This window comes from Phoca vitulina, unplaced genomic scaffold (assembly GCF_004348235.1).
Source record: "Phoca vitulina isolate PV1807 unplaced genomic scaffold, GSC_HSeal_1.0 scaffold54, whole genome shotgun sequence".
In the NCBI taxonomy this organism is placed as follows: domain Eukaryota; kingdom Metazoa; phylum Chordata; class Mammalia; order Carnivora; family Phocidae; genus Phoca; species Phoca vitulina.
This window is the reverse complement of record NW_022589757.1, coordinates 169055-181978: the sequence shown is the minus strand read 5'-3', so window position 1 is coordinate 181978 and position 12924 is coordinate 169055. Positions and strand designations below refer to the sequence as shown.

At 39.8% G+C, this 12924-nt stretch overlaps 1 protein-coding gene across 23 annotated transcripts in view; it reads left to right on the top strand.

Annotated features, from left to right (window-relative positions):
* CDC42BPA (CDC42 binding protein kinase alpha) overlaps positions 1-12924 on the top strand; it is a 330638-nt gene that overhangs the window by 306672 nt on the left and 11042 nt on the right. For 16 of the 23 annotated variants that reach the window (XM_032389303.1, XM_032389298.1, XM_032389290.1 and 13 more), the window contains 4 exons: positions 2706-2790; positions 4870-4993; positions 5654-5771; positions 10288-10473. In XM_032389303.1, coding sequence (XP_032245194.1) covers positions 2706-2790; positions 4870-4993; positions 5654-5771; positions 10288-10473 — 513 coding nt within the window. The remainder of the gene's footprint in view (positions 1-2705; positions 2791-4869; positions 4994-5653; positions 5772-10287; positions 10474-12924) is intronic. The other 7 variants (XM_032389307.1, XM_032389295.1, XM_032389304.1 and 4 more) reach the window with 2 other exon arrangements.

Here is a 12924-nt window from a genome sequence, read left to right as displayed (position 1 = left end):
TTGGTAATTTGGGGTTTAGCTAAGAGGAGAAACACTAGAAACAAAACTCAAGCTGGTTAATTTTGTAGGTAATTCAACACCATACTCTTTTTATCACATTTAGTTTCACTGTATCAATAGGAGTATTGTCATAACGAGCAACTAGAATCTATACCCAACCTAAAATGCCAGTGTCGTCTTCTACTTCAGGAGCTCTGAGGGAGGAGAAGGCTGTCATTTCTTTTTTGTAACTGCTTTTCACATTATGGGATGCAGGCTCTAATCCTGAGACAGCTCTCACACGCTAGAAAGGTGGTTAAACTTAGAACCAAAACTGTTTAAACATCTCATGATTAAAACACAAAGGCTTGGTGGCGCCTGGGTGGCTCAGTCGTTAAGCGTCTGCCTTCGGCTCAGGTCATGATCCCGGGTCCTGGGATCGAGCCCCGTATCGGGCTCCCTGCTCCGCGGGGAGCCTGCTTCTCCCTCTCCCACTCCCCCTGCTTGTGTTCCCTCTCTCGCTGTGTCTCTCTCTGTCAAATAAATAAATAAAATCTTTTAAAAAAATAAATAAATAAATAAAATAAAACACAAAGGCTTTATATATTCCTAATAAAACATGATTTTCCCTTTAATATCTCCCTATGATAACAGAAGGGAATTTTATAGGTATACAATGACTGTTTTGCATAAGAGAAGACTAATAGTTTCATACAGATATATGTAGCTTGTATCATCGGTTAGGGGGCAGGTGTAAAGGAATAGGTACCAGAAAGTAGCCAACGTCCTATTTCGAAGTCTGCCCCGATCTTAAAGCACATCAGCAATGAAAACTCTTGTAAATACTCCCACTTTATGTACAGCACCTACAATATGGCCCTTTGGTTTGTATATTTGGGTTTAGTTTTCTGTTTTATTTTTATCATGTGAATTTTATAATGTATATGAAAGAATGTGACCTTTATGAAGCATAATAAACAACTGCTGACTCATGAACCCACCTCCTAACTTTAGGGCCAGAACATGACCAATATCACTGCCTCTACCGGTGTCCTTTTCCCTTATCCCATACCCCTGCCCCTCCCCAGAGAGGGAATGTTGTAGGTATCATTGCTTTGCTTTTCTTAAAATACAGATTGGGGGGGGGGCTGCATATTTAAATATTCTTAAACAGTTGTTTCATTTTGTACTGTTGAGTTTTGCTTGCTTTTGAGCTTTATGAAAATGTTACATGTGTGTTATCTACCTTGCTTTCTTCATGCATAGTTCAAGATTCACCCTTGTTGTTACATGTGCTATGTGTAGCTCATTGCTTTTCACTACTATAAAATATTCTCTTGAGTGAATAAATCACAGTTCATTTCTCCATTCTCTGATTGGCAGACTTTGAATTATTTTCCAGGTTTTGCTACTGTGAACACTGATGCCTGTGTCTGGGTGCATGTGCAGGAGTTTCTTTATATCTCACGTCTAGGAGTGGAATTGATGGGGCACAGGGAAAGCAAGGGTTCAACTTTATAGGATAGTGTCATTATTTTCCAGAGTCATTGTACCGGTTCATACTCCCCCCAGCAGTACAGAGGAGTTCCTGCAGACCCACATCTTCTCTGACCTTGCCATTTTCAGAATTCATAGTTTTATAACCATTATCAATGGTTGTAAAATTCTATCTCATCGAAGCATTAATTTGCATGTCCCTAATCTTTGTATGTCTGTTCATCTTACTTTTGTTTATGTGTTCATTCTTATTTCTTCTTCTGTGAAAACCTAGTCATGCTTTTTGCTCACTTTTCTGTTTGGCTTCTTTTTTATTAATTTATTGAAATTTTTATGTATTGTAAATATTGAGTTAGTAAGGGGTGGGGTAAATCTTCTCCATTTGTGTCCTATCCGTTTTGATTATGTATTTTGCTCAGCATTTGCTTTGCTTTGCTAATTTGCTTAGCATTTATTTTAATAACAATAAATTATATTATTTTGCTGAAAACTTGTTATAAATTTTATTTTAGATTTTATTTAAATTTAAGTTAGTTAACATGAGGGTATTACTAGTTTCAGGGGTTATTGTTACAAATTTTAATGTCGTTATATGTGTATCATTCTTATCCTTTAGGTTTATCTTTTTTCTGTTAGGAAACTTTCCTAACTCAAGGTCATAAAGATAATAGGACCTTTATCCCAAAAGTTTGAAAGTTGTGCCTGTTGTATTTATGTCTTTAATCCCTGTAGAGTTGGTGTGTGATCTGTGGTGTGAGGTAGGGACTCCATTCATCTGTTCCATGTACGTGAGGAGTTGCTTTGTCACCGTTTACTGACAGCCCCCCTGAGTGGTACACAGTTTCATCTCTGTCATATGTGGACATATAGTTCTAATCACATTCATAAAGTAGCTGGATTGATATCTTCTTAGTATAATGATTTAGTCACTAATGGCTTTAAAAAGTCAAATTTAAGATTTAAATGTATTTCTGCTTTTTTCCACCCGAATAGTCTTCCTTCAAAATGTTGTCATTATAACTTTTTTGTTCAAATTAGATAATTTTATAATACCCATCAGAATTAATGTTAATTTTTTGTTGATTTTCTGAGGGAGCTATATTTTGAAGAGGAAGGATAGATGGAAGGTCTCAATAGTGTGTGCTTTCTAAATAGGCCAGAAGTTTTATGATTTCATTTGAAGGTTTTATTGAAATACTAATTTTATTTTATTTTTTTTTTTATTTTAGGTTCGACCCTTAAACAGTGAAGGATCATTAAACCTTTTAGGGTTGGAGACAATTAGATTAATATATTTCAAAAATAAGATGGCAGGTAAGAAAATATACATTAATAGGGTAGCTTCAATGGAAATGTTCTCTCTAAGCTGACTGCCTGAGGAAAATAAATAAGTGGCAGAGACCAGATTTAAACTCAGGTGTATCTTACTCCAAAGTCTGTGATCTTGGCTACTGTCATCCTATCCTCAGTCTATTAAGATAAATGTCTGCCTAAAAAGGCATTCTGTTTAATCTTGCGTAGCTGTATACACAATATATTTATTGCTGACCTACCGTGTTATTTTTTTGTGGAGTACCGACTGAAGTGGAGAAAGTATAGCTGTAGGTGTCTTCTGTGTCTTCTGTATTATTGATACTGCAAAATCTAACCCAGGTTTGTGGTGCTAAAATTGTGAAAACTCATCCAGAGTTCTGACCGGGGACTTTGAGAATACATCTTCTGACAACACATAGGGCTTTGAACTTCGGAAGTGCTCATATAAGCTCAGGGCAAGGAGAACGGAGAGGAGGGTCCCAGGAGCACCAGAATTGGGAGCGGGGAGTGGGAGCCCCAGGACGGGAATCCAAAGAGGACGAGGGCTGTGTCCACAGTCACTACTTGCCTTCACATTTGATGTCTGTCATGTGCTCTTGGCGCTCTGGAGGTCTCTGGGTTGACGGACTGGTGGCTGTCGGAGAGGACTTCCAAAGGGAGAGTCAGAATTTAGAAATGATTCCCACTCAGTGATGGATCCACCATGAAGCTAATGACACTTGAACTTTACACCTCTCACCTCTAAGGGCCTGTACTTAATTTTGTATCTGTCTCTTAGAGGAAGTCCAAATATTGGTATAGGATTGGCTCCACCCTCTTCTCACTGTGTGTGGCCGTGATGATCATGCAATATGTCCATGTCCCAGGTCGTGTCCGTAGGATGAAGCCTCTTTCCACTTGCGTTCCCCGTACTCTCATCTTTCTGCTCTGAGCTGGCAGTGGAGGCGGAGCTTAGTGAGGGAATACCTGACAGAATTTCAGCATAGGTGTCTTGTCCTCGGGAAAAGGAAGGGGCCCCATTCCCCAGAGGCCCTTTCTTTTTCTCTGTCTTGCTCTGTCCTTCATCTCTCAGGGGCTCAAAGTGTTGCTGCAGCCTTCTGACTGTCCCACATCTCCCATTCCACCATCACTCACCCAGACCTGCTCTGCCCTCACGATTCTCAAATTCCAAAACTGTGTTTCACGTGAAGCTACATTATTCCCATCCAAGCAGAATGTTGCTTTTCCGCTAATCATCTGCCCTGGCTTGCCTTGCAGGCTTCCGCTCATCTCCTTTTTCTCACTTCAGCTTTGTGGCTGTTAAAAATTCTGAAGATTGGCTTTTCTCCTGTTCCTTATTTAGAGAATGGCATCCATCATGTTGTGTGAATACAGCTGCCTATTTTATTCCTAGAGTGTGTTCACAAATTTCAACAGGTCTGGGGAGCCCTTGGCAGACGGTTTTGTTTACTTCTAGGTATTAAAATTGAAACTGGATGCATACGATTAAGTATCATTTCCTCCCCAAGATCGGACGAGTAGAAATAGCAACAGAGTCTTACCTTTAGTAAAGGAAGCTGGTGGGAGCGCAAGGTTTTGTCCTTAGTGCACATCTGGCAGACTGGATCTTGCAAAGGACATGTTTTATTATGTCAAAATACTTTTAGTTATCATTTACACGAATAATTTCCCGTTTACACCTGTCTGCCGCACAGCCTCACAGGAAGAGCATTTGGACCCAGTGCCTGGAAGGTGAGAGAAGACATTGCAGAGAGATTGCAGGGGGAGGGAGCAAAGTGACAGGACCCCCCAGGCAACTGCATTTTTCTTGTCTTCCACTAAAATTGTGCCAGTTTATGTTTATAATCAAATTAAAGTGAAACTGTACTTTGTAAGCTATGTTTAATTTTCACATATACCTGTTTACGTATGTCCTGGTTTAAATTATTATTTGCTGTGAGTATCAACACACAACGTTTAAAAATGAGAATTGCGTAGTTTGTACAACTGGTGAATGTTGGTACTGTCTTAGAGATTAACAGATAAAAAGCATTTTTGCACTTTAAAGAACATCGCCGTTCTTGGTATTTTTTCTAACAGAAGGGGATGAACTGGTGGTTCCTGAAACATCGGACAATAGTCGGAAGCAGATGGTTAGAAACATCAACAACAAACGGCGCTTCTCCTTCAGGGTCCCAGAAGAGGAGAGGATGCAGCAGAGGAGGTGGGTATGAAGCTGAGGCTTCGTGATACTGGTATTTGACTCGGAAGGTAGATTTGAGCTCTTAAAATCTGTCACCCATCTATGGTATCAAAACTGCAATCACGAATGTACTTTTCAGTGTAGTTTTAATTAATACTCTCCAAAGTGTGAGTATGCACTGGATTAAAGTATCATATTGTAATTCATTGCTCTGTGTATATGAAATACTTACAATTTTTAGACTATGGGCCTTTGTATAATAATATAAACAGCACATGTCTGCATGTGGTACATCTGTTCAGGCTTTAGAACTTCGGGTTAGCTCTCATGAGCAAAGAGCCCAAAGGCTTATAGTATTTCCGGGCACATATAAAAACATCGCTAAAGTGTTTTCAGTTATTTTAAAAGACATACATAGAATGGTCAGAACTATCTGTAAAATACAGCTTTAATATGTAAGTGCTAAGAGAAGCCTATTTTCCCACCAAAATGCTCAAGATCTTTTATTTAAAACAGAAGTTTCTAAGTAAAGTTTTAATGGAGTATATTTTATAGTTAATTCTATCCTTATTAAATATGATTTCACAGTTTTATTTTTGTGAATAAAGGATGCTAATTTTTTTCTAAAATCATCTAGGTCGATCACAGAAAAAGTGTCTAAGCAGGTGTTTTATCTTACAGAGAGATGCTACGAGATCCAGAAATGAGAAATAAATTAATTTCTAACCCAACTAATTTCAACCACATAGCACACATGGGCCCAGGAGATGGGATACAGATCCTAAAAGACCTGCCAATGGTAAGAGAAATGAAGGGAGAATGGGAACGGGGTTACGAGTGGGGCAGAGGGGGAGAAAGCATACATGTGTGCCTAAATCCATATGTAGACTTAAGAAGATATGTTAGTATGATGACGAGATGTTTGTGTCCATACATCATAATATGTGTAAGATGCGTGATGATATATACATGATGAGAAAAACACAACATTTGGGCATCTATGAGAAACCAGACAGATCCAGTTCTTACTTAGTTGCACACCCCGTAAACTTGTCCCGTATCCAGACTTACTGTTGGTGGTGGAATACACTGCCAGATTTGGAGAGGATCTGTACCAAGACTCAGAACTTGCTCATGAAATCACCAACATTTCATTATGTTTTAGCAATTCAATACAGATATTTGGCCTTTTTTACTGCCAGAGAACCAGGTTAGGTTGGTCATTAATGGCCACACCTCTTACCTGGTTGGGCAAGCAAACCTTCTTCCTCTCCCCAGTTACAAACATGTTGCCCTGTCTTCCACACAAAAATTGACAACATAGGAAAACTTGTTTTTCACATGAAGATTGAATTCTTGGACCCATTATGTTGAGATGAAGAATATTGGTGGAATTAGCTAATTTTCCAGGCTCTGTTTACACTTAACATTCCAGTATCACAATACCTCAGCAAATTATTGAAACTTTCATAGGACCCCTTTGATCATGGGTGGTAGCGTTAGATTTGTGAATCTGGACCCAGAGCTTTTTCTGAGGGAGTCTGTCCTCTTACCCCCACTACCACTACCAGCACTATCCTGCTGTGATAGAAGATACAAGGGTCTATCGCTGACAGAAAAAAATGCCAGGTAATATAGTTTTATGTGCAGTCAAGTTTTTTAAAATAATAAAATTAAGCTTTTGAAGGTAGTCCTGCATTTGTTTCATGGGAAGAACAAAAAAAATCAGTCATTGAGTCTGAGTTCCTCACTGGAAATACCCCGATTAACCAGTTGACCCTGTTTATGAACCAATACAATGCTCTTACTGTTATCACCGGGGCATTATGATGACCTAGTTATAGTGCTGTCCCCTCCTTTAGGGAGTTCAAATCATTTAACAGTAGCCATTTATCCTCTTGGAATGGGGATTTTTATTAGCTGTGTTGGATAAATTATGAATAAAGTGTTCAAAATAGTAATTAAAACGAAGTAGAAAATCTAAGACTAAACATTAAATAATAAACTGTTACACTTACCTATCATATTAAAACTTACACTGGTTTTTCACCTTTTGCCTGGGAATGAGATTTCAGATTTCTCTCTACTGTTTGCTCATCCTGAGCATGTGTTTAAAGTTCTCAGGCTGGTTTTCCTTTATTCTCAAGTAAACATGACATAACCATACAGTCCAAACCCTCTGTCGTTTTAGAGAGAATTTTTACATTTTGATAAGCATTGGAAATGTGAATACATGTTATAGCTTATACTTGATAGCTCAAGGGCTAATGTACCATTTTAGTGAAAGTTTTAAGATTTTGGAGGGATAGAGGGATGCAGATTTCAAACATGCATATGTTGCAAAGCAATATATCAACAAATACAAAATTATTTCAGCAGTTAACAAGTTTTTAATACGTATTATACTTTTTAAATTAAAATTTCTTTCACTTGTGCTTCATTTTGGTGCACAAAAAAAGAATATACAGGGCGCCTGGGTGGCTCAGATGGTTAAGCATCTGCCTTCGGCTCAGGTCATGATACCAGGGTCCTGGGATCGAGTCCCGCATTGGGCTCCCTGCTCAGCAGGGAGCCTGCTTCTCCCTCTGCCTCTCTCTCTCTCTGTCTGTTATGAATAAATAAATAAAATCTTAAAATATATATATATATAGTTTTTATCTTATATATTCCCACAACAGAAGAATTATAGAAAATTTTTCTATATATTCTACTCTCTCTCAGAAATCACGATATTTTCCTTCAGGTGAAATAGTTTCAGGGTTTCGTAAAATATTCCTCTGCTTGGCAGTCTTCTGCCATCAGGTGAAAAACCAATTTGCTAATGTTCCAGAAGTTTTTCAGAGCTTCATACACATAAGACTTGGTCATCACACACCCTGATGAATGAGCACAGTGAAAAGAAATGTCAGACTTCAAACATCATGAGAACTTCTGTATCAGGGCATCCCTCCTCACCCCACTTTTTCTTCCTTTACCCTCCCACCACTTAAAGTAAAAGAAATCTCTATTTATTTTTTTATTCAAAATAACGTCTGGTCTTAATTACTGAGCTAAACAAGCTCAGACAGCATTTCCTAAAGATTCTTCCCCCACCTGACTGCATGGTACCTGGCCTTCTGTGCAACCACTTGTCCCCATTAGACCTCTTGATTTTTAGCATTTCTTGTCACTGATGTTGCTAACCCATGACTGCCTCATTGGCTCTTTCCATCATGGACACATGTGCCCCTCTGTGCCCCTAGAATGCAATCCAGTTTTTAATGTTTCTTCCAGTCCTTTCTTACCTTGTAAGCACTTTTGTATTTCCAGGACAAGAAGTTGGTGTACATTTTTGAAACCTATTTCTTCACCTTAATTTTAGTTTCACCTGGCCTTCTTCCCTTTACTAGCAAGGGATGTCCAAGCTGGGGCTGTATATCGGCACCCACTGCCCCACCTAACCAGTATTTTTGATGTACTGTCCGCCCAGACCCGTGCTTGTTTTGGGGTAGGCACTGGTCAACAACACATTAGTATGCATGTCTGAAAAAAATTAGTACTATACATGTGTGTACCTGTGTGTATATATGTTTATTGAAAAGCTTGTGATATTTTAATATGTTCCCAGGTTTTAATATGTCCTTTCCGCTGAAATGGAATTATCTGTGTTTAATGAACAATTTCTAAAAATTAAGATGAATTAAATTCATCTATCGTTAACATGTGTCAGAAGGGCTTTCAAACCCCAGAGCTCCATGTTATCATCCATGCAAAGAGCAGCATGTACCCCAGACATTTTTATGTTTTAACTTACTCATATCAGTACTGCTTTCCTGGGAAATACTTAGGAGCTTAGAGAGTTTATTGGGCATCTTTAGAAGTTCTTCTGTGTACCAAAATGATACTGATAGAGGATTGTTTGCCTCACGAATGTGCAAGAGATCATCAGGATGAGGGAGTCCTAGGTTCGATGGGAGCCCTTCGCGCATGTGTCAGTATGCCAGGAGGGTATTAGCAGTCAGTAGAAGTGGCATGTGGGACTTAGAAGTACATACTGCCTTAGCTTCTCGAATCCTGGTTGTCGTTTGCTTTTTTTCATAGTGGGTGCTGGCAACAAAGGGCAGATTTTTCTCCAGTTGAATACAAGAATAATAATAGTTTACCTCCAGAAGATTTATTTTTGGCCCATGACATTTCTCCTAGCCTTTTACCCATCCCTAGAATTGTTCGTGAAGACCACATTTCTAGCTCAGTGACCCCTTAGAGCTCCACGAAGTAATATTGCTTCTTCAAGTCAAAGTTACATTGACATCAATTAGTTTTTTTCTTTTTGGAAATAACCTTGGAAAGTACTGGTTCACTCACATCTCCAAACTTAAAACAATATCTTATAGAAAAGCTTTTGTTTCAGTCTCCATAAGTTGCCAGGTTTTGTTAAGCAAAGCTGGCTCATCCCAGCTCAGGAGGCGTATGTTCTGCGAGCTTTCTCCCCACAAGTCCTTCCCTCCAGCTCCTGAACGCCGCGGCCGCTCTCCGGGCCTGAACCTCGAAAATGCCCCTCAGAGACGGTGGCTGGGTGCTGAGTGATGGCTCCCAGATTACTCAGAAGTCATTGTACCTGAAAAACTAGAGTTCTCAGTTTGAAAAGCTTTTTCTGTATCTTTAGTATTATGTTATTTTATGTTTTAATACACCCAGACATGGAAGGGAAGATTTTTTTCCCTTGTTAAAAACAAACCTGTCCTTTGGGTGTCTAAGTAGAGACAGGTTTGGGCTGCTAAGAGTCACGCCAGTAATTAAGGTCTTCCTCAGTCCCTCATTGCTTTTGTCAGAGGGAAATAAGATCAGTAAAACCAAACACACGTCAGAGTCTGTACATCCCAGGAAATGGTTTCCAGTTTCTACAGAAAGTTTCATAGCACTTCTAGCAAGAGGCTGGTTGTGGGATCGCTGCTCTTTCACATTCTTGTTCTTTCTGTCCTTACTGTTGTTTGTATGTTTCTGCCATATTTTTATTCTATCACAATAAGAAAATCCTGAACTAAACTCTGAACGTCTCCTTGCAGCTCCGAAAGTCCAGTTTCTGCTCACTTGATGCAAGTAATAAAAAAGAATAATTTTATAAAGCGAATGATCTTTTGCACATCACCTGTTTCAGTTGCTGGCAGGAGGATTACAAAATTTAATTCTCTAAGGCCTGAAAGTATTTTGTGAAGGACTCAGTTCTGATGTGAGATATGTCATTTCTGCTCCATGCGTACTGTGAAATGTCACATATGACCAGTGGATCCGTTCTCATGACCTCACGACTTCTCTTCTTTCTGTTGTTTCGTTAGCCAGGCTTCCCTTATCCATCCCCTCATCATCACTCCAGCCTGATCTCCTCTCCGATCAACTTTGAGCACATCTATCACATGACTGTTAATTCTGCTGAAAAATTTCTCTCTCCTGATTCCATAAACCCCGAGTATTCCCCGTCTCTGCGCTCTGTCCCTGGTACACCAAGCTTTATGACTCTGAGGGTATGAACAGCTGAGTCAGGGGTTAACTTCCACTAACCGTGTGCGGACCTCCTGTAGCTGGCTTGATAAGTAACTCTGCTTGGGCGGGGGGGCATTTTGTGAGTGTGTGCCTTCGGCCTGCTTCTCTTTTGCTAAACCTCTGTTCTTCCTCCTCCTCCTCTTCAAGTTCGAGTTTGTTTCTTCTTTTGAGGAAAAACGTGAAGACGGGGGAGGATTTCACTTTTAGTTTTTGAACAGTGTTGGAGGTATTTTTATGTTTCATAGATTTTCCCATCATGATTTTCCCTTTCCAGATACCATCATTAAAAATAGCCCCTGCGTGGGTCTTTATTCTGTTTAAACAAACAAAAAAGGAATCCCAGAATTTCTCCATTTTTTTTATAGCTCATTAGCCTAGAACCGGTTCAATTCAGAGAAAATGTTTTCCATTTAGTGATGTTCAAGTCTGTGGTAGGGCCTAGCCACAGGCCTACTTTGTACAATAAACCCCTTTTTGAAAAGCCAAAAAATCTCCCAGGTAAAAATTATAATAGTATTAATGAGTCACAGGAAAAATGAGAAAAAGAAGATAATCTCACTAGTCTTTGAGGTACTGATAGGCCTTTAATTCCAGCCAGGATCCAAGATATAACACCTAAATCAGAGAGAAAACTAACACAAAGGGGCTGCATTCGGAAGGACCGTGGCCTCTGCTGGTGGCCCCTTCGGTTCAGCCTGACAGGGCTGTAACCAGGGGCCTTGTGGTGGCCGGAGAGCTGGTGGGCATTAGCAGATTATCCATACTTCCAGCAAGAAATGCACACTTAGCTAACTCCTCAGGAACCTTTTCTCAAGTTCATTTTGCAAATAAGATAGTTGGATTCTGTCCTGCAAACCCATGTCCCACAGCACCCTCTGACTTAGCAAAGTAGTAGCACAATTTTTTATTTGTACAGAAAACTGACTATAGGGTAAGAAGTTTATTTTTGTATTTTTGTTTGTATTATAAAGGTATCCTAAATTATAATGTTTGAAATGGCATTGACATTAAACTATATAATGTCATTTAAATGTCTTATTTGACAAAATAAGATTAACGATGATAAAAAATAAGCTTTAGTTTGCTTGGTAACAGATTGCAGGGAGTGGATTCCAGAGGAATGTTGTAGAAATTAATTGGTCAAGAATTTTTCCCATGAAAGATGACAGAGATGTTCTGTAAGTCAGTCCTCTGCTAGTTAGAAACACTGTCGTCAGTGAAAGTTTTCCCCTAATCTGAAGTGTGTTTGTGCATGGAAAAGACCAGCAAAGCTGGTTTCCTGTCGCTTTAGATGGAAGTTGAACTCCAGCTGAATGAATGGTAAACTGTCTTTGTGGGGTTTTTCCTCACAAAACATGTCTTTGTGAGTCAGTCTTTTATTACTTCAGCATTCGGTGTTACTAAACAACTGATACATTTTTACAGGCTTCATTTATGCCATTTATTCTAGGGTAGGTTTCTTCTGTAGGGAAGGACATCTCCAAGGTATCATAAGGTTTACAGCAGAAACAGTAAAAATTTAAACGTTGAAACTGACCTTCCCATCTCTTTTGATCTTTCCTCTGCTGCACTGTGTGCATGTCACTGGTGTCTCAGAGGTTGCTTCTCTATGCATGAATGTTAAAATGCTGGCACTGTTTCTGTTTTAATTGTTTTGTTTTCTTAGAGGAAAAAAGGGAAAGCATTTGCTTTGAACAAATAACACACTAAGAATTAAATGGACTTTGCAGATTTGGTATGTGAACCAAAATGGCAGCGGTTGGATCTGCAGCCAGCCGGCTGACTCTCAGCTGGCGTGGCTCTTCAGAACGGAGGATTTGGAGTTCTTCACATGATATTAACGCATGTTTTCCTAACTGCCCACCTAGGCCCGTTGTTAGTTCTCTCAGGTATCAGCAGCCCCTACTTCTGGTCTCAAATGTTTGGGTCCGTTGAGGCAGCCAAGTGCTTTCTGTTCTCAGCCATGTTCAGACAGCTCGTCCTCCAAGCCTCCTCTCGAGCCCTGTGTGACTTTCAGAGTACTCAGTAGCCCATTTTTCTACCTGGAACCCCGAAACCATTCCATAATGTGATGGAAAACTTCTCAAGCCAGTGTTGCCAAGTGAGATCACTCCCCCCTCCCCAAGCTGTGGCGGTTCCAGACGTGCCTTCTGGGATCCACAGCACCTGCTCGGCCAGCCTGGGTATCGGGGGTGTGAACGCGCATCCAGTGTCACACAGTGCAACATTTACTGGAGAAAAATACACTCTTCACTGACTTGCCTCCAAGTGGGCTTCTATTCAACTAGTGGAGTCATCCTAGTGGAAGTCTCGTAGGAAGTGGAAGCTTTGTTTCCGTTATCTGCAAATGTCCATGTAATTCTGCACTTTGCTGTCACTTCTAACCATTAACTTTTACTTACTGTTCTCACAACAAAGAGAATTCTTATTTG